The sequence below is a fragment of the Rhinolophus hipposideros genome (assembly GCF_964194185.1).
Source record: "Rhinolophus hipposideros genome assembly, chromosome: 9".
Taxonomy (NCBI): Eukaryota; Metazoa; Chordata; class Mammalia; order Chiroptera; family Rhinolophidae; genus Rhinolophus; species Rhinolophus hipposideros.
The window spans coordinates 8246152-8269851 of record NC_138055.1 but is presented as its reverse complement, the minus strand read 5'-3'; the positions used below and the strand labels follow the sequence as shown (position 1 = coordinate 8269851).

Genomic DNA, 23700 nt, shown 5'->3' with positions numbered 1-23700 from the left:
CGTGCCTGTCCCCCACTCCCCGAGACCCTCTTTTACATAGAAGGACACGTATATTTTCCAGCTTTCATTATTCTAGACACCATTCTTTTATCTTTTGTTTGCCAATCATACACCAAAAATCCTGAATATTCTCAGTAGACCCTTCATCGGTACGGATTTTCAACCAAAATAATCCCAACAGCATTAAAGAAAACCCCAAAAACCTGAAGCTAATGTTGGGCCTAAAGTCTCCCGTGGTAAGCCCAACACAAGGATCTGTGTAATATTCAAAGATTTCCGGAGCACGGCGCTGCTGCGCAGCCGCTTAGATCTCAGCGGCGCCCAGCGCAGCGCGAGCCGCGTTCTACCCGGGTGGCGGTGGGGCTGTGGCGAGGGAAGGGGAGGGTTGCGAGGGGGAGGGTCGGGCGGGGGAGGGGGACAGATGCGGGGGAGGGGTGCCTCTGCAGAGCAGCGCGCACCACCCAGCCACGCGTGCCCCCGGCTCGCCACCGCCCCCTGCGGGAGCAGCAGCGAGCTGAGGACGCGCACGGCCTCCAGGCCAGGAGCGCACGGTGCGGCGGAGGGAGGATGGAGCCGCGGGAGAAGCTGGCTGTGCTGTGAAGGGCAGGTTGACCAAGAGCCTGGAGTCTAAGGAAAATTAGAAAGACCCCTGGGCAGATTTGAGCAGAACCGAGACTACAAGTTGTTAACCTTTTAAACATAGGATTACTAGTAAAAGTCGAGGGCTGTGAACACTTCAGGAAAATTGGTGCCACTGTTTTGGGAAAAGGAGATCTTGTACCAGAAGTGAAGCGCAGGACATACGTTGATGATCTTACTGTCACTGACGTATTAGACGATGGAGGAGAGGCTGTGAACATGGCAGGGAAGAGAAGGATTCCACTAGAAGATACACTAAACAGTTTTCCAATGTCATAAATCTGAACTTGCAGAGAATCTAGAAAGCGAAAGCTGGGTTGTTCCCCAAGCAATGCAACCTCCACGGTCCCTTTCCTCCAGACCAATTGTGACTGCAGATTTCTTTCTGGGTGACACAGAGCATAAAAGACAGAGTTCAGCTGACACCCTGACAAGCCAAGAGAAGCCGCTAAACCTTGGTAGGGCTCATTGTGGACTGAAGGGGCCGCTCACAGTGGTGGGGAGGCCTTGTCAGACGGGGCCTGCGGAGAAATGATGGCTTCACGAGGCTTTTCTTTCTTTAATAGCTTCTGTGATTATAAAATCAACACTCACTCACTGTAAGCAATTGGAAAAGCAAAGATAACTGGGACAGCCGATGGTCCGTATTACTTCCTGGAGATAGTGAACATTTTCGTTTTATTTTTCATTTGTTTAAACATCTTCATTCAAACTTACAAAAAGTTGCACATAAAGAGTATCCATACTCCCTTCTCCCAAATTCACCTGCTGTGAACATTTTCCCGTTTGTTTTAACATTGGCGTGCTCTTTCCCCATCCATCTGCCTATCTGTCATCCATCTATCATCTATAAACCTCTCTGTCATCTGTTTCTCATTTATATTATAAAATGGACATTTTGCTGTATTCGGGTGGACCCCTCACTTCCTTCGTACAATATTCATTACCAAGATTATGTGAGAGAAGGGGCCTGGCCACCATGTCACTGCTGTACCCCCGGCCCCAGAATGGCAGGTGACATGAGTGGATGTATAATTCATACTGTGGGATGTGATGATTGGCAGCTCCAGGCACCCTGCTAACTGATTATTCCCAAGTGAGCCTCTGACGGCCCAGCTGGCACCGGTGTGGCTGTGCCTGGTGCTGCGGCCACCCTGCCCAGTTTCGTCCACTGTGGGGCGTGCCTCACTGCTTCCCTGTGTTATTGCCTTTGCCCTTTTACCTTATAAAATAAGGGCACCAGGCTGTGAAAGTTCAGATAGCGATGAGAGGCAACGTGGGAGACATGAATGAAATGCAGTTTAGATAGACCTGGGGATCAGGAAGCAGGAAGAAAGGCACAACTCTGCCCTCCTCAGAGGTTGGGAAGGCGTGTTTTCATTGATGAAGGAAACAGTGTTTTAGAATATGTATTCAACGCTGAAACCAAATGGTCAACAATTGTGCCTAAAAGTCCAGATATAATTAGAGATTTTGAGAAATATTTAAGTTCTCCAGGAATAGAATCCTCCTGCTGATACAGAAGAGTTTAGTTCCTCTCACCCAGTCTTCCTTTTCAGTTTCTTTAGTGGCTTCTTGAGTATGATTTTACTTTCAGACTCTTGGTTCATTTTCTATATTATCACATATTCATTGAACGTATCTTTTTAATGACAAAGGTATATTAAACGTTGCTAACATAGGTTGTAGTTGTAATAGAAATAATCAGTTAGCAGGAATTAAGGATTAAGAGGTTTCTCTCACAGTTGGCAATGTCCTCGTAGGAAACAGTTTAACCTTGTCTAGGGTACCTGTCTTTTTGGTCATAAGATCTGAAATAAGGATATTCACTCTGTACGTTTTGTGAACCTTTAAACCCATTTTGATACAGTTGCATTTTAACATTCTGGAAGGTTAGCACACTCAAGGGTGCCCTACTAACTGCTTACAGAATTAGAAGGTGAGCATACTTCCTGCTAGACTGGAAATACTGAAGACCCAGGAGCCTTTGCAAAGGCAGGAATAACAGGTTTTGGCAACACATGCAGAAAAGAACCCAGCATGACGCACAAAGCCCAGGCCAGAAGCCTGGAGGGCTCAACAGAGTGGGCAGGGCTGGCTGGGGAAGAGAGCTAGTGCCTGGGGGGACGGAGCCCAGAGAGAGGGCAGGTGGTCATGGCTGTGCTGAAGACCCAGGGAGAGAGCCTGTGGAGAGGAGGCTCCCTGGGGAAAGGAGGTCACTCCACCACCCAGAAGCAGAGACAGGATGACACTGCCAGGTGGCTGCAGAGGGTGAGGGGCCTGGGTCTGCGATGGACTCCATCATCCATGGTCTCTGGCTCAGATTCTGGGCTTCTTGCCTTCCTGTTTCCACCCCCCTCCCCTTTCATTTGCATTCTCTGTTCCCAGGCAGCGCTCTTTGCTCTCTGAATCCCCATATATCTGCAGACAGACGTCCACCCTGACTTGGTCACATGCCGTGAGTGCACGCACACACACACAGGGTCAGAAAAAGGACCTGCTTGTAGCACCCCGGACTCAACTTGTGCCTTGTCACCATCTGACCTGAAGTCGCGGGTCCCAGCGCTCGCTCTCCTGGAGGGCTTAGGTGCCTATACATTCTTATTCCCAAAAGGCAAGGGCCTAGCATTTGACAAGAACCCTTAGGCCCAGATATGGTTAATTTGGGTGCTAAGAACCAAAGCCATAGGAAAAGAGACAGGTCATTAGTGGGAGAGCACCCAGGTGTCTCTTCCTGGGTGCTTCAGGAGGTCAGGAGCAGGCTGAACTGATTTCCTGCAGGGCCCCAGCCCAAGACTTCCCACAAAATGGGGTACACTGAGTAGGGTCACTTCATAAGAGTGAAGTGGGAAAAGACCCTGGTCTGGGAATCTGGCCACCCAGCTTTCATCCCTGGCTCTAAGGAGGGAAAGGAAGGAACGTTGGCCGAGCTCCCCCACACACATGTCAGGCCTTGCACAATTCCATCATCTAATTACGAGAGCAATCGTAACTGGAAGTAGTTTTATTGTCACTGAAGAGCTAAATAAACAGAAGCTCTAAGGTGAAGCAATATCCCCAAGGTCACCTTCTGTCAATGCCCAGAGTGGGCATTGACAGACAGATCCAGAAGGCTGGAAACTTATGCTACGCCTCACGCCACGGTGCCCCTCAAATCTTCACAGGACTCGTGTTCTTATTGCAGGCCTCTTTCTGGCTTTGCCCAGGGTCCCCCGTGAGCCCACAGCCAGATCTGCGCTAAGACCCTCTCCCAGGACCTGGCTACAGTGCAGTTCCCTTCCTCATTACCAACGCTCACCCGCCTTGCCTTGCGTTTGCCATCCCTCTACATAACCCCTATTTCCTCTTCTTTGGTAATATCCTGCTCCTTGCCTGTCCTCTCACAGGGGACCAGGCCATTTGAGGGGTCCAGCATGGATGTGCTAATGTGGAAATGCCCTCTAGAGGCCAGACTGAAATCTGGGTTTTACTGAAGACCTTTGGCTGCAACGACTGAAAACCCCTGACTTATCATTTTGGGTTTGGTTTGCAGGGGCTCATCTCCCACCACATGGCAGATTCCTTTCATTGTATTGTTTTGTTTTTACATCATCCTGGGGCAGGAGTGAGGTTTGGATGAAGCAATGCTTTGGTGAGCACTCCTGACATAGGGCTCTGACCATTGGCTGAACCAGAATTCCTTTTTCTGGTGATGTAATCACAGGTGGTGTTTGATGCCCATGTGGACGTTGGCCCTGGCAGCCTGAAGCTAGCTCTCCCTGGCTCATCCGCCGGGAAACCTCTCCTTCTGCAGTGGCTTTATTATCATTTAATGATTTAAGAAGTATTTGCTTAATGAAACAAGTCAAATAATAGAGAAATCTCATGCAAAAGTTTATGGTCTCTCTCTTTCCACCAATCCTGCCCCAACCTCTCTAAGCTCCCTCTTCTGCAGAGAAAACAATAAGCTGTGTTTCTTTTCCCCATTGCTTTATTTATTTATTTATGTGTTTGTTTGTTTGTTTGTTTGTTTTTTGGTTCATTCTTTGATTCATTTTAATTGAACACCTGCTGTGTGATAGGCTTGCCCTATGGTGCTGGGGGTACACCTTTGAGTGAGGTGCGGGGTGTTCCAGACCTCAAGGGGATTGTGTCATGGTGGAAGGAGACAGAAAGGATATAAGAAACTATGAGGATGGGTGAGGTAGTTTCAAATCAAGGTGATTGCTGGATGGGAATAAGCAGGATACTCTCCTGGAGACTGGCTGGTTGTGGGGAGCTGTTTTAAATAGGAGGTATTCCGAGCAGGTGACTTCTTCCCTGAGGTAGAAAGGATGAGAAAGTGGTAGCTGGGAGAACCTTGGGACAGAGATAACCCAAGTGCAAAGACCCTGAGGCAGGAGGGAAGCAGAAAAGAAGAGTGTGCCTGGAAAGCAAAGTGTGGGGGAGGGGGTTTGTGAGGGTTAGATCACAGGCAAGTGTTTAGATTTTATACTAAGTACAAGATGTGTGTGTGTGCGTGTGTGGTTGAGGGGGTAAATGCTGAATCCAGCTGGTGATGTGCCCTGCCTTCTGTTTAAAGCCTTCCTCCAGCACCTCTGTGACTGAATGAGAAAGAAGAGTGGATGCTGGAAGGTTCTTCCATCATCCCAGTGAGAAGTGATGGTGGAGGCCATGGGAATGGAGACTGATGGACGGATGAGTGGGTTTGGAGGTAACATCGATCAGGAGGATTTGGTGATGGATTGGATATTAGGGAAAAGAGGAATCAAGGTAAGTCCTTGGGTTTGGGCTCAAGCTCCCTGCTCATGGACGCCCATAGGAGTGTCCTTTATGGAGCTGGGAAAATCTGAGAAAAATAAGTTTTGTGGAAAAATACCCCCCAAGGAGTTCTATTCGGGAAAGTTAAGTGGGCAGTGTTCAGCAGACGTTGGAGGGCAGATGTCTAATGGGAAGCTGGTATCACAGTGTTGCGCTCAGGAGAGCACCAGGACTGGACATATGGGGCTGTGTGCCTGGGGGAGGGCGAGGCTGAGTGTCCTCGGGAGAGCGTGGGAAACACAAGGGGAGGACTCAAGTCAGGGAGAAGAGGAGGAGCTAGCCAGAGAGCAGAAGCAGGACGAGGGTGTCACCCACAACAGGAGAGGAGAGCATCTCCAGAAGCAGGCTGTGTTCAGCATGTCACGTGCTGCTGGGTGGATGGGCAAAATGAGGACTGAAAAACAGCCCTTTCTTCTGGCAACACTGGGATCATTGATGAGCAGTTTCTTTGGAGTGGTGGTGACAGGAGCCAGATCGGCATGAAATGAAAGCAAACAGGAGGCAGGAAGCTAGGGACGAACATGTAGACAGTTTTTTGAGATATATACATATATGTATATATGTATATCTCAAAGCATACACACAAATATATGTATATTTATATATATGGATGCTTTACTTTTCTAGGAAGAGAACGGAGGGAGATGTGACTCAGGGAGAGATTTTGGTTTTAAAAGTGAGAGATATGTACCAGAGCATGTGGTTTGTTGATGGCAATGAAGAAACAGAGTTCCAGACAGTGTGGGAAATGACAGAAGAGAACCCCAGGAAAAGAGAGTGGGCCTGAGCCCCAGAGTAAAGACGGAAAGGTAGACTCTGAATGGGCAGACAGACCACGGGAGACCATGGAGTGAGGAATTTTGTCTCTTTTGTTCAATGTATATCCAGCTCCTAAAACAGCGCCTGGCACCCAGGCGCTCAATAAAATGTGTGTTGAATGAATGAATGCGGGTTTCTAGAAGGTAGAGGTGAAAGTGAGGGGGGTCCTCTCTGCTTCTATTGGTTCTTGGAAGGCTGAGATGGGGTAATTGGCTGAGGGCTGGGGACAGGATGTGCTGGGGGCTGGGAGAGAGTCAAAGGGGAGCAGTGGTGTAGGAGAGGGGTCCGTCTCTCTTCCCCATGCAGATGCTGACAACATTTCGTCCAGCTGACAACACCAACACAGTAATGCCCACCTTGCCCCCATCGAATTGCAGCTCCACCTTTCTCATTGACTAAGTTCCGAAATATACTTCTATGTGTTTTTTAGTTCCTGGCTCATACCAGACTCTTTTGATTACAGCAGCTGTATAGCTTTTCTAGTTTCTAATGTGTTACAAAGACCACTTCACTTCCGCGTTTCTTCTTCATGACTTCACTTTCAACCACATTTAGTCTGTCCTTTGGACTCAAATAGCCTTTTTTTTCCATTAAAAAAAAAATCTAAGAACAATGATGATTCTGTTTGTATTTGACTCTCATTTTCATCTATGAATTCATTTGGGATATTATACTTTATGTCCCTCAGTACAACTTTTTCCTCATTGAAAATACAGGCTCTGTAACTTCCCTTTTTCTTTAATGTTTTTATTGGGGGATAATTTACAACTAAGGGCAAAGTCTTAGGTTTCCAGGTAGTGTAACCACCACACAGACTGAAGTGGGGCTATTTCCAGAATCCCAGATGGATAGTTCCTCATGTCCCCTCCCAGTTGTTCCACTTCTAGAAGGAACTCATGTTAGCTCTTCTACTGTCATAGATTGTTTTGGCCTTCATAGATGGTTTTGAACTTCGTATAAATGGAACCAGACAGTATGAATTCTTTGACTTTTTTTTAAATTATTATTGGGGAAGGGGAACACTGTGTACTTCCAGGACTTTTTTTCCCCCCAAGTCAAGTCATTGTCCTTTCAATCTTAGTTGTGGAGGGTACAGCTCAACTCCAGGTCCAGTTGTCGTTGCTAGTTGCAGGGGACACAGCCCACCATCCCTTGCGGGACTCAAGGAGTTGAGCCAGCAACCTTGTGGTTGAGAGGACACTGGCCCATGTGGGAATCGAACCGGCAGTCTTCAAGTTAGGAGCACGGAGCTCTAACCGCCCGAGCCACCGGGCCGACCCCCTTTGGCTTCTTTCTTTCAGCATTACATTTGTGGAGGTCATCTGATACTCACTGGAGGCGGAGGCTGCTGTGAAAAGGGAGAAACACGCCTCCAATAAACTGTCCGTTCTCAGTCAGTCATCCCACGACGAGGACAGTTGTCACGGGCCAGCACACCGCCCTCCTCAGATCTGCACATGGCTAACACAAACGCTTGTTTCAGGTTTCAACTGAGGGTCACCTACATGCTTCTCCAAATGGTACTGTGAAATTCCACTTGTTTTTCAACTCTAAAATTAGTGTTTGCATCAAGTATATACGACAGGGGAAAATGCCCAGGCTTACTGTTACATTCCGTATATTTTATATTTATTATGACTATTGTTTTTACAGAACCGTTATAAATACGAACAGTGCTAAGGTCCATGGGTTGGCTACTTACCCGATCTGGCATGTTTCCTGCAATGATGAGGGAGTATGTTTGAAATCAGTTTTATTAGCTGCATTTCCTAGGAGGGAATTTGTGATGCGAGTCTTGTCCCACTGCCCATGACACCAGGTCTCAGGACTCATGCTGGCCGCGTGGCCTACAGTGTTCTCAGTCAAAGAAACAGAGCATGGCAATGCCACAAATTAAATGACACCCAGCGTGTACTATTGCAGATGACCAGAAATCTCAAGCTGGGGGAGGGTGAATGAAGGAATGAATGCAGGGGACCGTCAGTGTCTGCCCCAGCGGGGCACGGCTGGCCAGCGCTCTGCAGGCTTCCATCCCTCCTCTGTTCCATTCTTTTGCAGCCCTCTTTCCTGCCCCTGCCACATGGACCTGTGTCATTCCTTCTCCTTCGGAGAGGTAGGAAAATGACCTTTAAGTCCATGTGTAAATGCTTTGCCTTTATGTCCTTCCAGCTGAGGACAGTCAGTCCAGTGCTGTCCCCAGTGCAGCTCAGTAGGGTCACCAATGAAACATTAGTAGCAACAGAATTAGTGGGTTTGCCACCAGTCATCCTACACAGAAGTTATCCATTAAGTTATACAATTATCCATAGAAAGGATGTATAGGCTCAGAGCTTCTGGGCTTGGGCCTGTCCTCTTTCTCATTCTCTCCTTGAGGAGCCTTGATGTCTGGATGGGCAGCTGCCTGGGAGTCCTGAGGAGACCAGCAGGAAAAGTCAAGCTTTGAGCGCTGAGCTGGAGAACCAGGGGCAGCAGACAGTGTCCTCACACTGGGGCTGTGATACTGAGCAGAAGAGGGAAGCCGGTACCATCTCGCCCAGTTCCCCACGTTCTTCTAGAAACAGCCTGGTTCAGCCCTCCAGGCAGCTTTCCGTCACTGGCAGCCACAGTCCCTGCCAGGCTCCCTCGATCCCAGTGCCCTGTCCTTAGGCTCCTTCTTGCCCTTTGGCCTTTCACCTTTGGCCCTCAGCCCTGCTTTGCCCCTCTTCTCCCTGCCCCTCCCCTCTCCTTTGCTTCCATCTCTCCAGGTGACTTTGTCGATCAGTTCTCCCCTTCGGGCTGCAGGCCCTTCCTGACTTCGTCCCTCCTCCCTCCTTGGCCACTGTCATCATCTGTCCTTCCTCTCCATCCCTCCAATGTCTCAAATTCAGTGACTCCTCCTGCAGTCCCTACAGCCACTGTGTCAGGCTGTGACCAGGTTGGGCCCTGACACATGAGCAGAAGCCTGTGAGGTGAGACGTGGGAGCCTTCACTGCCCGGAACACCCTGTGCAGGACGCCCAGCTGCCAGGGGCTCACCCAGCATGACGCAGGCTCCACAGAGACATGGAGAGACATCTAGTACCTATGGTGGGTCCTGCTTGGGCCCAGGACTGCAGAGGGCAAAGGTCATGCTCTGGCAAGAAAGCCCCTCCCTTTAGCTTCCTCACCAGGGCAGTGGAAGTAGAAATGGCCTGAGGACTGGAGTAATTCCGAGGCCCCCATTAACTGCCAATTTGAAATTCCTTTAGAATATTTACACTCATTCTTTCTCTTCTCTTATTGAGTGTGCTGTCATTTCAAAAACAGTGCTGATACCAGTATAACAGTTTGTTAGTGAGTGTATGTTTTTGAATTCTAAAGTCCTCTCCTACGAGTTTAGGTGATTTTTATTCAACTAGGAAAATTAATGTGACCACTGCCCCACAGGCCACATGAAGGTTCCTACATAAGAGACAGGCATTTGTGCATTTGCAAGTGTTTATTGAACTATTTGACTTCATGATACATTTACAAAGGGAAAAAAATTGTGGAAGACTCAATCTTTCATTTTATTGCTTTACATCAATTAAATAATTATTTCTCTAAAAATCTAAAGCTATTCTGATAGTATAGAATAGATTCTTACTTATGTATATTTGGAAAATAACAGATTTTAAATATAAAGTAAATTTATCAGAAATTTTATTTAAAAAAAATTTCTTATGACCTCATTTTGAGGGATAGCATCCTGCCTACCTCAGATGAGGCTAACTTTTTTAAAATATATAAGTGTATTTATTTATTTTAAGATTTTTTACTGGGGAAGGGGTACAGGACTTTACTGGGGAACAGTGTGTACTTCCAGGACTTTTTTTTTCCAAGTCAAGTTGTTGTCCTTTCAGTCTTAGTCGTGGAGGGTGCAGCTCAGCTCCAGGTCCAGTTGCCATTGCTAGTTGCAGGGGGCGCAGCCCACCATCCCTTGCGGGAGTCGAACCAGCAACCTTGTGGTTGAGAGAACACGCTACAACCAACTGAGCCATCCGAGAGGCAGCTCAGCTCAAGGTGCCGTGTTCAATCTTAGTTGCAGGGGGCACTGCCTACCATCCCTTGTGGGAGTCGAGGAATTGAACTGGCAACCTTGTGGTTGAGAGCCCACTGGCCCATGTGGGAATCGAACCGGCAGCCTTCGGAGTCAGGAGCATGGAGCTCTAACTGCCTGAGCCACAGGGCCGGCCTGAGCTCACTGCTTTTTGATGATTTCTGTTGATCAATCTGGAGTGGTTGCAAATGGCCAGTTTCCATTTTTGAAGAAAAGTATTATATTCTGCTGTTCAACACAGGTCTCTCCTGTCTTCTTTAGAAACATTGAAGTCTACCTGTCAGTTTTCCTGATTCTAGATAGAGATGGCAGAGTTGAAGGAAGCAGGGAGTGAGGCAGTTAGAAAGATGAGCAGAGAAGAGGTCTGGGGCAGTTACAAAATGGAAAAAGAACGAAAGACACAAGGAGAAAGCAGAGGGACCATGTGAGAAGGGATGGGAGGGATAGACCTGGTGCCCCGGCAGGGAGCAGGTAACCCAGAGGAGACCCTGAGCAGAGGGAAACAAAGGTCCAGGGAGAGACGGTGAGGGGGAGAAGGGGCGTGGAGGTGAAAGGAAGGGGGAGCAGGGAGGGAAGAACCTCACCTGGAGAATGCCCTTCAGATCCTTAGATAGGTTTTTGCTTTGTTTATCCAGGTCATCCCAGGGTGAGAAGGGTGTTCCCTGGTGGTCCACGAAGGTTTTCCAGATGTACTGAAACTCTGAAAGGCGACAGGGAAAATAGAGGTGAGCTCCAGTTCTAGGGGTGGGTGAGGGGACACAGGTGTCTGACTCTTAGGGACACACTCTCCCCATCATAATTTCACTGCCTCCTCTTTCTTCTTTCAAATTCTTTCTTCCAACAGGAATCTGAGGCTGCCCAATTCTCCCCCTTTCAGGAAGCCCCTTCTTGCATGTGTATCCGCCCTCCCTCCCCTGAAATCAAGACCACCTCTCTGCCCTGAACTCTCTCTTCCAATAGACACCCCAGTCCTCTCCAGGGCCCAGCACCACCTCTGCAGGCAGCAAACAGGCTTCTTCACCAGGGTTTCTCACCCTCTCCTCTTTCTAGCAACTTTCCACAGGACTCTCCCAGCCCACCTGCACCCCCATGAGTCCCACACTGACCCTTGGAGGCCATGATGGCGATTTGTGCCCCAGCCGCCTGCAGTTGGCGCAGCCCAGCCTTATATTTGTCCTTCTGTTCGAAAAGCTCAGGATTACGTTTGTCGTCCTGGGTGTACATGCGGGCAGCGAAGACGCACAGGCTCAAGTGGCTGTTCTTGCCCAGGAACGCAGCCAGTTTGCTGGCACAGTCATGGCAGGGGCTCCAGGAGATGAAGCAGGTGACCCTAAGGTGCCGCTCCCTGTTCAGCTCCCAGGACTGGAGCAGCTCCAGGAGACACAATTCTGCATGGCAGCCGGGCTCCAGGGCACAGAAGAGGGAGGAAATGTTCTGTCATTGGTTGTGGGAGGTGGGCGTTCATGAGAGGCGCGGTAGGAGGACCAGGGTGACACAGGCTAGGCACTGGCCTCCAGCACAAAATTGAAGTGGGGAGGCCACAGCTCAGCATCAGCATGAACGAAATTTCAATGCAGAATTTACATGATCAAACGTAAGGCAAAACTCATGATGAAAACAAAGTCAGCGTGTTACAAAGGGCCAGCAGTGATGACGTTTTCATTTATAGCTGCAAACTATGGCTCCTTGTGGCACTGTAACTGATCAGGCTTTATTTACATTGTTGATGCTTTGCTCGTCATAGAATTTGCATTAATTTTGATTTTAACTACTGCATTAAATATGACTTATCTTTACTCCTGAGTGTCTGGGGCTTGAGGTCTAAGTTGTGCTCGAGCTCCAGGCCGTCAGGAGTATCACCTAGTCAGGAGTATCACCTAGTCAGGAGTATCACCTAGTCGGCCCTACAGGGAGGGGCTGAGGAGCTGAGGACTGAGGAAGGAGGCAGGTGAGCGCCAAGGTCATGGGCCTGATGCCAGGGAAGTGCGGCTTCCTCCAGGGAGGGTTAACCCTGCTCTCCGACCCCACCACCCCCACCACTCTTGCCCGACCACCCCCACCACCGCACCTGTGCACAAAAGCTCTGCAAGCTTGGCCTCGGGGCCTTACCCTGTGCTGAGCACAGGGCTCGTAGTGCAGGGAGGATGGGGGAGGCGTGCCAAGGGAGTGGTGTCTGGGAAGTGGCATGGATGCCCTTGTTGGGGCTCATACGATTAGCGAGATTTGCCCAACATGCAGAGGGAAAGATTTGCAACCAGGGACCCAGGGGAGAGGAACAAGTCGGGCTGACTGACTGCACCAGTGCAGAGCCCTTGGTGGCAGTGGAGGCAGAGCTGGGACCAGGGGCGGCCCTGGGCTAAGTGCAGCTGGCAGTGCTGGTGTGGGGACCAGCTCCCTCGCCAGGATCTCCCAGTAGTGACTGGAGGGAGCAGGAGGGAGATCTTGGGCTCTGTGACCAGAGGCTGAACCAGGCAGGAGCCAGGGAAGAACCTGCCCCTTTGTCCAGACGCCTTTGCCTCTGACCCAATCCTTCCTCAGAGGCACAGCAGGAGGGGACAGGCTGAGCCCTGAACCTGGCTCAGGCTGGCAATGGGCTGTTGGTGTCGTTTCCTGTGACACTGTGAACAGTTTCTGAAATGTGGTACAAAGCTACGAATCACAGTAGAAACTGTCCTCCTCCCTTCCCCAACCCGGGACTCCAGGCAGAGCCACAGCAGCTGCTGGGACCAACTAGAGAGAGCTTTCTGGGACCCCCCGTGTGCACAGAGAAGCTTCTCCCTGAATATCCCCGGTTTGGCAGGTCCTGCCTGCTGTGTTTGGTCACCTTGTTGCGCAGGAAGCCCTTGAACTTGTCCACTGGGATCCAGGCGTCATCCTCCTGGAGCTCTACCTCGTAGCACAGGTAGGTCTTGTGCTCCCATTTCTTTTGAGGGAAGTTCTCAAGGAAGGTGTGTTTATCCATGAGGGGTCTGTACACAGGCAGAGGGAACCCAAAGACATAGGCTCCTCCTGGGAACGCTCTGTGCTCCTGCCCTGCACCCCACACTGCTTCCCCTCCACCCTGAGCTCACCCATGCACCCCAACTCCCAGCTACACACATAAAGGATAAGCGCCCACTCACCTTGCTGGAGCCACCTAGCTTTCCTCTCTGACCCCTGCCGGGATTCTGGGGAAGGCAGAGCGGTCCTGTTTTGGTGTGTACCCACAGGCCAGTGCCGGCTGCCCACACCTCTGACGAGGGCCTCTCTGCCCGGAGAGGGCTGGGTCACCTCTCTTGGCATCACCACCTGCGCTTGCCCCGCCGACCCACAGCCCTGCTGGGTGTGGACCCATTGGCACATGTCCTCTGGGTTTCAGGCCTAACCCGAGCCACACGGGGCATCGTGCAAAACACATTCCTGAGTGGGACCATCGGGGAAAGAGAATGCCACACTGTCCTCCTCACATCACTTATGATTATCTCTTTTTTTTTCTAATTACGAAAACAGTGTACAACCTTTACAAAAACATAAATCTGGAAGTGACGTCCTAGCCAACAGTTCAGAGGAGATTCCAAGCAGAAATCATAGATTTCAAAGGGATGAGAGGAAGAGGAGGAACGGGGACCATCAAGGACGAGTCCCCAGGGTGTAGTCCCAGAGCCTAGGGGAGATGGTAGGACAGGAAACCTGGGCATCAGCTGAGGGGTCCTGTTGGACATACCAGGACCATCAGGAAGGAGGCGGGGAAGCAGAGGAACCCCAGGGGACAAGATGAGGTCCCATCAGGGAAGCCAGGAGCAGGGGTGCTACAGGGGGTGAGCGGTACCTGGCCTTGAGTGCTGGCGTGGCCTCCAGGTCTCAGTCCTTTCACCGTCCCTGGCTCTGCGTCCCCTGCTTCTCTGCTTGGTCACAGTGTGTCCTCCTCCGGGGATTCTCTACAAGGAACTAGGTACCTTATATACATACATCAGAACCAGGAAACTGCTGAGTTGGCGATGCTGGTCGCTCCTCCTTCATGACTCAGGACACTTGTGCCATATGGATGTCATAGAAAAAGGAACTTCTCCGCCCAAACATGACATCCCTATGCCCTTGAAGACATTTTAGGTTTTGGTTTCTGTTTTCCCAAAGGCCCTATCTGGGCTCCATGAGGGCTGACCACAGGTAAAGGAGTCTCGGGAGTGGGGATCACTCTGGGCAGCATGGTACAGAAGAAGGAAATGGGAGTTATGGCGAACAGGTGTTCATACCCTGGGAAAGCCGGGGCAAAGGACGCAGAGCCCCCCGACGACAGGCCCTGGGCGTCCATCCCTGAGTCTCCCTCAGCAGCCAGTGCAGGGCAGGGCCTCCTCCAGGCTCCCTGGGGCTGTTGGATGGAAGCAAAGTGGGCTGTGAGTGAGGGGGGAGAATCTGCTCTGACAGGCAGCAGACGGCCTTCATCCTGGTCTAGGAAGGGAGGGGAGGGGACAAACATGTGCCAAGCTGTCCTTAGGAGGCCACCATAAGGATAATAAACTGGACATGAAGCGTGGTTACCCCATTACACAGAGGAGAAAAGAAAGGCTGCCAGAGGGAGCAGGGCTTGGCCATGATGGCACAGGGAGCAGAAGGATGCAGGGCTGTGCTCTTTCTCTCCACCTCCAGGCCATGCGGAATGTGGAGGACTTTGTATTCCAAGCTCCAGTGTGACCCTGAGCCATAGCTGGCCGTGTTTGTCCCCAAGGGCTGCCCATCTGTCCCACTGACTCTCCATCCTGCCTCCTCTTAGAGTACCCAGTGCTGGCCCAGTGCTCCCTTCCAGGAGATGTCCCCAACTCAAGGACAGCTGGGCCATGGCCCTGAGACCCCCCTGGCTGCCCGCACTGAGAACCAGGCTGCTCACCCGCCCAGGCTGGCCCGTCACATGTTTCAGCAGAAAGCTCAGCACAGCCTCCCCCTCCTTCTGGGGTGGGTGCCCCTCCACATACACAGACAGGGGCCCTCCACCTCCTCTGCGCCGAGGCCCTCCCATCTCCTCTGTCCTCTCCACCTTGGCTTCCCCTAGGCCAGACAAGGTGTTCCCTGGGCTGGTGGCTCGATGGTTTCAGGGTGAGACCCTATCCAGGGTTGTGTGGGTCCTGCTACTGCCCATATTTCCCAGGTCACAATCTACACACACACACACACACACACACACACACACACACACACACACACATACACACACACCCTCCACACCCAGGAGTCACCAGCGCTCCTTGTGCTGTCTTTACAATGTCTTTACAAGGACCAGGGTTGAGGAGACCAGGCCTAGGGTCCCTGAGTATTTCCCCGATACTGTCCCCAGGTCTTGCCTTCCAGGGAGGATGGCATTCTGATCCAGGCCAAGCCTCCCCCTGCACCCCAAAGTTCCTCCAGTCAGTCAATCCATTAAGGGCTTCTGAGTCCTCCCCCAGACCCTTCCCCTCCCCAATACCTTCAGAGGGAGGGACTCCTGTGCATGAGCTCTGTGCTGGGGGCAGAGGGTGACCACAAAGTGTGAGGTCCTGCCTCGCCAGGTGCTGTGCCCTGGGGGACCCTCTGGAGGTTGAAAAAATACTGCTTATGTTGAAATGGTAAAAAGAAGGATTTGATAGCGTGGGATGGAAGGTGATGCCACGAAATATCTCCTGGGCCTTGTGGGTCTAAGAGCTCTGCCTGGGCCCCACAGTGAGACGGCTGGGAGGGCAGGCGGAGTGTGGACACTGCCCTGTGACTGGGAAGCTTGCTTCTCCCCATGGTCTGGGCGAAATAAGCCTTAAGGAACCCTGGCTCACATAATCCAGTAGACTACGGGAAGCTCGGGTAGAATTCGTGCATCTGGGGGGCGGCCGATTGGCTCAGTTGGTTAGAGCACAAGCTCTGAACAGCAGGGTTGCCAGTTCGATTCCCATACAGGCCAGTGAGCTGCACCCTCCACAACTAGATTGAAGACAAGGAGCTGCTGCTGAGCTTCTGGAGGGGCGGCCGGATGGCTCAGCTGGTTAGAGCGTGAGCTCTCAACAAAGAGGTTGCCAGTTCAATTCCCACATGGAATGGTGGGCTGTGCCCCCTGCAAGAAAAGATTGAAAAAGAATGGCGACTGGACTTGGAGCTGAGCTGCGCCCTCCACAACTAGATTGAAGGACAACGACTTGGAGCTGATGGGCCCTGGAGAAACACACTGTTCCCCAATATTCCCCAATAAAAATTGAAAAAAAAATTCATGCATCTGTGAAGCACTTCTTGGGTTGTTGGTGTAAAAGAAGGTGAAATCACTTGGCATGAATCCCACATCAACTTCACTAAGCATTCAATTGGATACTGATGGGAAATGAGTATTGAATCTAATGACAAGTTGGGAACGTCCAGTTTTTAGAGGGGTTTAGCCCTCATTCTCTTGTAGCTGAAATGTTTTTCTTCTGTATTATCAGATGTCCCGCCCAACACACTCTCCTTATGCTGTCTGGACATATTTTCAACTAGCACTAGGCACACTGAGCAGCATTTAAAGAACTCACGTTGCTCTTTTTTTTTCTATTGTGGTAAATGCACATACATAAAATTTACCTAAGGAACACACTGTCATTTTTCGTCTTTGCATGATGTTCCTTGGAAGTCTCATTTGTTCCATTTTGATGGCTGCCCTCTATGTTTTTTAACTGGATGTGTCACTTTTCCAATGTGCCTGGATATCACGAGCCCCAGAACTGTAGGTGAGCGTCTCAGATCCCCAGTAGCTGTGCTTTCGTTAGCTCCCAGGACCCCCTGTGCAGGCACCCGGTGTGACCTACTATGTATCAGATGTCACTGGGTCTGTGAACACTCCAGGCTGTTGTGAGATTTTACATTGCCATTTTAATTAACATAATGATCTATAATTTTATTTGTACAATTAAAATTAAACATCAACACATAAACATTTTTAAAAGAGAGAAAGAAAGATGCCAGACCAGCCAGACCTGAGAGGCAGCACCCCGTTTTAGGCTTTGCTCCCTCCTCCTGGATGATGACCCCAGATCAGCAGGATGCCTGCAGTCCCCTGGGCCGGACCCTGCAGTCACGCTTGACACTCTCGTCCTCTCCTCCGTGTTCCTGTTGTTTCTGCCTTTGGTTTTTGCTCGTGGTGCTGTTGTCCTTGAGCGTGTGCAGCCGTATGACCTAGGAGCTGACAGGGGGCCACCATGACACTCCCGCACTGTAAACTGAAGGAGTCAAACTGAAGCAGACAGGAGCGAAAATCAGCAACAGTTACTGAGCGCTGACCCTCCCTCAGGTTCTCTTCCTCCTGCCTGAATAGGAGTTATGGCGCAGTTAAACACCCCCAGCCCAGCAAGGAGCATCAGTCATTCTCACCCCCACTGAACAGGGAGGCTTTTGGGGTTAGAGTCACAAAACAGAGCTGGGATCTGAACCAGCCAGGCAGCCACGCTCTAACACTTTGTCTGGGATGATTGAAGAAAGTCTGAACTAGGTTACCAAGATTTATGTTTAAGTATAAAGCTTTATGCAATTTAACAAGCAATGTCCTTTACCTCAGGTATGATGTTTCAAAACAAAAAAGTTCCCTTGTAGAGGAAGAGGAAGTTATAAGGTCTCCAATTAGGAAACTATTACTTTTCAGAAAGGAAGTTAACCTGACCTTTAATTCCACAGACACAACTTTCCCACATTTATCATCTAGAGTACTCTCATTCCAATGATAAGTGTACCACTAAAAGGCTTTTTACAAGGTGTAACTAAATATTCAGTATAGAAAGTATGTTTTCACTTTATATGTTTTAACTATAATACTATGTGAACACCAAGGACCCACTCGCGGCCACTTAAGAAATAGACACGAGACAACCACCACCGCTCCAGCCCCATCTCCTGTGAGCCATACATCAGCAAAATCATTCTTGCCTGACTTCTACCTCAGAAGGTCTACGAATGTCCTTGGGCTTCTTCGGCCTGATTTTTTTTCCTTGCTCAATATGTTTACATCATGGACAATAAAGGGTAGCCATCAAAGACCTGGGCTGTGGGCACAGATTTCCTGGATTCAGCTCCTGGCTCCTGTCCTCCTACCTGTGTGACCTCAGCGGACTGACTAAGCCTCTCTGTGCCTCAGCACTGAGCTCAGGTGAGTGAAATGGATGAACACAGGCACAGCCCTGGGAACAGGGCCCACTTCCGGCCAAAAGGTCATAAACTGTCCTGTATCTGAAACCATACTGTGCCCACAAGTTGGAGTCCTGCTTCGCTCCCCGCCCCCCAAGCATGTCATAAACATTTCCCCAAGTCTTAAACATACATCATAAACAAACTCATAATATTCATATATTGGACCGAGTGCATCCATATTCAAAAGGCTGCATAATGTTCCACGTGCGGATATCGCCTGATTTACTTGATCAACCAATTCCCGAATGGAACACACATCAAGGCTGTTTCCAAATTTTCGGTGGTATTGGTGAAGCTGCAACACTGAGGTTTTTGTTTGTTTGTTTGTTTGTTTTTATAAATGCTCTGTCATTTTGGACAGATGGTTCTAGAAAACTTCCTAAGTATTGGATACTGAAGCTTTGGGTCCCTGTAGACAAACTTCCCTATGAAAATCTTGGAGTTCCTCTCCCGGGAGGAGGGTGTGAGAGGTGCTGTGGGACCTGCCACCTGCCAGGTCTGTGCATCTAGGGTTGTCCCTGGTCAGGGCAAGAACAGGAGCCAAGCCACAGCTGCGAGTTCAGCCCCAAGCCCCGCCCTGGCCGCTATTCTGGAACAGTGTCCCTGATGTTGCTGCCATCCCATCACTCTGGATGAAGGCTCTCCCTTCCACACCTGGGCTCAGCAGAGTCACCCAGTGAGAGGGTCCCATGTCAGCCATCCACTGCTCCCTAAAGGAGGAAGGATGCAGGGTGGGACCTGTCGGGACAGGTCACTATGGGATGGGCAGGGCGCGACGCCCGGTGGACATGGGCAGAGAGCCTCAGTGGCTGTGACTAGGAGGGTGGGGCAGTCATCACCCAGAGGAAGGACGTCGGGACAGAGCCTTCGGTCTCAGGGCAGAGGCCACCAGCAGAGCAAACAAAAGGTTCTCCGGCTGGTCCCAGGTGGCTGGGGCTTCAACGAGGACCAAGGACCCCAGGAGCGGGCTCTGTTTTTCTCCCTGCTCTGGCCTCCGGAAGCCTGGCGTCTCCAGACGTCTTCAACTTTCACTACAGAAGCCTGGGACGGGGTGAGGGTGGCACACGGCCTACCGAGGCTACTGTCTGGAGCCCAGGCCAGCGATATCCATCTTGCTGGACGCGGATGTCCTTCACAGCAGGGACAAGAAGCTCTCAGTGGGATGTTCTCATCCCACAGCCCATTGATTTATACCAAGGACGCTGGCAGTGTGGAGCTGGGTGGAGGCAAACAAAATGAAAAGCTCAGACTGGGGGTGCCCCCCTTGGGGAAAAAGTCCAGATGCAGGGCCTACAGGCGGATATAGGAGGGTTCTGTGGGCTGGAGAAGGTGGGGTAACTTGGGGTTCATCTTCTTGAAGGCAGGAGGGTACCTGGCCCACACTGCAGCCCAGTTTCCTGGCCGTGGTGTGACCCCAAGGGGCTGGTCAGCGGGTTGTCATTTAATGAATGAGGGAACCAATGAATGACTGAATCAGCCTTGTCTTCCCCGTGGGGAGGGACAGGGTTCCAGAGGTGGAGTCTGTGGGCCTCCCATCTGGCTCACAGGGTCATGCTCCCCACTGCTCCTCCCCTTCTCGTCTCCTCTGCCTGGGGAATCTCGCCATGTAGAATGTGCTTATTATTCCCTGGAACATTCTGGAGAAGCTGGAGCACATAGACACTGCCGGGTCATATGGGACACTTCCTGGAGCCCAGTTCTGAATGTGCCCAGACCGTGACCACACTGCTGACTGAGCGACCTCAGCTTGAGGACTTTGCACCCTGACTCGACTACAGCAATGTGTCCCACCAGACCTGCAGGAGCTCAGACCCTGCACAGGACGGGGCCTCAGAGGATCAAGGCTTCCAGGGTCAGTTGCCTGGAGGGGACAGTGGGAGGCCCAGCAAGCCCCCAGGGGGCGTGTCCACGGCAGGTCCTGGGTGAGAACTCAGTGACACTGGGGACAAGATTTAGAGTCCATGTGGAAGGACATTTGGGGGGAAGGCAAAGCCCTGGAGGGGGGCCTGTATGGCGGGGTGGCCTCTGCTCTTTGCATGGAAACCAACTGTCTCTTCTTCCATCGCAGAGTTTGTGAAATTCCAGGAAGATTTCGTGGACCCCCAGAGAAGGCCTCTGAGCCCTGGCCCAATCTGCACACAGATGCCTGAAGGTGCACTGTGCTGACCCCCCACCCCACACCAGGCTCCTCTTTGGTTCCTACTTGATCCATCATGGGCCTTCCTGGCCCCTCTGGGAAGACCTTCCTTTCTGTAAGTTTTCGTCTTCGCCAATATTTCCACAGCCTCTCATCTCCTGTCCCTGTGCTCATCTCAGCTTCCCTCTCTCCTCTGTCCCCAGTTCCCTCTCCCTCCTCCCCGTCTCTCTCCCTCACTTTTCTCTCTTGAGGCCCCTTTGCTTTTCTCTACCTCCCCAGAATGTTTTATCTTCCTCTTTGATCCTACTCCAAAATTAAGTATTAGATATCTGTCATGTTATACACATACATGGAAACCCCAATACATTGAAAACATCATAAATGAAAACATCTATGGAAAAACTTCATATACTAAGAGCCTAGGCACACGTTGTGAGAAAGCATTTGCAGTGTATGTAACTGACAAAGGATTACTATCCAGAATATCTAAAAACTCTTATAAAGCAAGAGGGAAGGAAAGACAAACCGCCTCACAGAAAAATGTACAAAGGACTTGGCCAACAGTTCTAGAAAAAAGGAGAACGGGCGGGACAGAAAAAATATGAAAAGACACTGGATCTCTCTAGAAATCAGGAAACTATAAAACCAAACAGCAGTGGGAGAGATTTCACATCCCATTGTCACTGCAGGTTCACTGGGGTGTCTGAGAAAGGACTCAACCCAGAGCAGTGGTGATCAGGTTCTTGTTTCCGCACCAGAAAGAATCAAGAATCAAGAGCAAAACATATGCAAGAAAGCACAGGGTCTTTACCGAAACAAAAGTATACACCTAAGAGGGAAGTGCAGGGGAACTCAGAGATTGAGTCACAGAGGAAGTCCTGACCAGGTATTTACACCTCCCAGGAGCAGGTTTTGATAACTGTCGGTTGACAAGGCTCCTCAGTTTCTTGTCAGGAGGCGGGATCCTCAGTTTCCCTCTCTTCCTTATTTGGCTCCTCCGTAACTCTCATGGCATCAGGTGCATGCTGGGAGTTGTGGTAACAGCAGCGCAAATGAGATTATAATGACATTAAAATTAGCTAAACGTCAGAGTCTGGTCACAGGGCTTAGCCTTGCTGGATGAAACTGGTTCTCGTTCTTCTCCAGCTGCAGGTGCCAGCTAGTCACCTGTTACTTGTGTAACCAGTGAGGTGCCTCAGTTGTTTCCTGGAGGGGGTTGTCAATTTCGTAGGCTACCTATCCTGCCTCACCATCAGGTGGGAAAATGAGAGGTCTGATAATACCTGCACTGGTGAGGACATGGGAAGGGTGACGCTTTTTATTCCCCTGGGGTGTTCATTGGCATGAGAGCTTTGGAAAGCAGTGCGGCAATACCAAGTATGGGTGAAGATATCTATGCCACGTGTGCTAGCATTTTTCATTCTAGAAACTTCCCTAGATAGTCTCGCTCACAAGTACACAACAGGTAATCCCTGCAGGGCTATCAATGATGGGGGAAAAGTGGGACAATCTAATTGATCCCCCATAAAGGAAAGGAACAAATCATTGTTCAGTGCGGTCATGGGAAGCTGTTATCAAATTCAGGTTTGGCTTGTTGTTCACCAGACAATGATAGAGAGACAAGGGTTGGTGGAAAGAAAAGCAGCTGTATTCAAAATGCTAGCATTCCGGGCGGCGGGATGGCTCAGTTGGTGAGAGTGCGAGCTCTGAACAACAGGATTGCCGGTTTGATTCCCACATGGGCCAGAGAGCTGCGCCCTCCACAACTACGTTGAAAACAACGAGCTGCCACTGAGCTTCAGGAGGGGCAGCCAGATGGCTCAGTTGGTTAGAGCAGGAGCTCTTAACAAGGTTGCCAGCTCAATTCCCATATGGGATGGTGGGCTGCGCCCCCTGCAGCTAAAGATTGAAAATGGCAGCTGGACTTGGAGCTGAGCTGCGCCCTCCACAAGTAGATTGAGGGACGACTACTTGGAGCTGATGGGCCCTAGAGAAACACACTGTTCCCCAATATTCCCCAATAAAATTTATTTTTTAAAAATGCTAGCATTCAAGGAAGATGGTGGACTGTTGTCTCAAAGACCACCTTCCCCGTTTCTAGCATGACCAGAAGGTTTTAGAGGCACACAAGAAGACGCAGAACAAAGGAAAGGGGGAGTTAGATAAGTGATTCCTGGGAGTTAGTCAAGTGATTCCAGAGGTCCAGCTCTGTCCGGAAAATTCCTCCTAGGGTCTGCTTCATTTTGAGATAAGGTTATCTTGGACCCGGATGTAGGGGTGCTCCATGCGTCATCTTGCAGCCTGGTTGCCGGCATCCAGATATCTGTGGGCTGAAACAGTTTCTTTCAAGTTAGTGTTCTGGCGATTAACTAGATTAACGAGGTATGTGTGCAGCCTTGGGAAAACAGAACAAGTAAGTCAGGCAGTAGGGGAAAGAAACAAAGACAAGAAAGAAAGAAGAAAATAATAAACTATAAAATAATAAACAAAGCTAGGTGGTTAAATCTTTGCAAGTACACAGTCAGCCTTGCAAGACGGTATCCTCAATGACAGTCAGAGTCCAGTGGGCCCCCGATGGGGTGCACTAATGCCAATAACATAATGTTGACTGAAAGAGCAAATGGCCAGAGAGATAGACACGAATGACACCACGCATGCAAATAGTCCCCAAATAGCCAGGTACTGTTTACAGAGAGACACAGACACAAATGCCCAAGCCAGGAAAATGTAGAGGAGAGGGAACACACTGTCTGTAGGATATGGCTGCCTGTGGAAAGACGCAGCTTCAGGGCCAGCTCCACCAGCAGCTTCCTGAGAGCCCTCCAATGAATACACAGTATGAATTAACCTGCTGGGGAGACCCCCTTCCCCACCAACACTCCTTGTCCTGTTCCCATGACGATCTCCATCGTGCTAAGGGCAGCCGTGGCCCAGCTGAACTTCCTCACGTGCTGGGCCTCCCCTGACTAGCAGTGACCATGACCTCGGAGAAGGCAGACGCAGAGCCTGGAGAGGCTGCTCTGGGTGTCAGGCAGAAACCGCCCCACTGTGCGACCGTATGACGAGTTAGCCAGGGAACACTCTTAGCTCCTGGCTGAACTTTA

General features: G+C 50.4%; 1 protein-coding gene across 1 annotated transcript; it reads right to left on the bottom strand.

Moving 5' to 3' along the window:
• Positions 1 to 343: 343 nt before the first annotated feature.
• Positions 344 to 13276, bottom strand: APOBEC3A (apolipoprotein B mRNA editing enzyme catalytic subunit 3A; the record flags this gene model as incomplete). The annotated part of the gene is made up of 5 exons (XM_081060504.1): positions 344 to 363; positions 459 to 594; positions 10899 to 11014; positions 11421 to 11748; positions 13139 to 13276. 5 exons carry the CDS (start codon positions 13274 to 13276, stop codon positions 344 to 346), a joined length of 738 nt encoding a protein of 245 aa, XP_080916630.1.
• Between the last annotated feature and the right edge of the window lie 10424 nt (positions 13277 to 23700).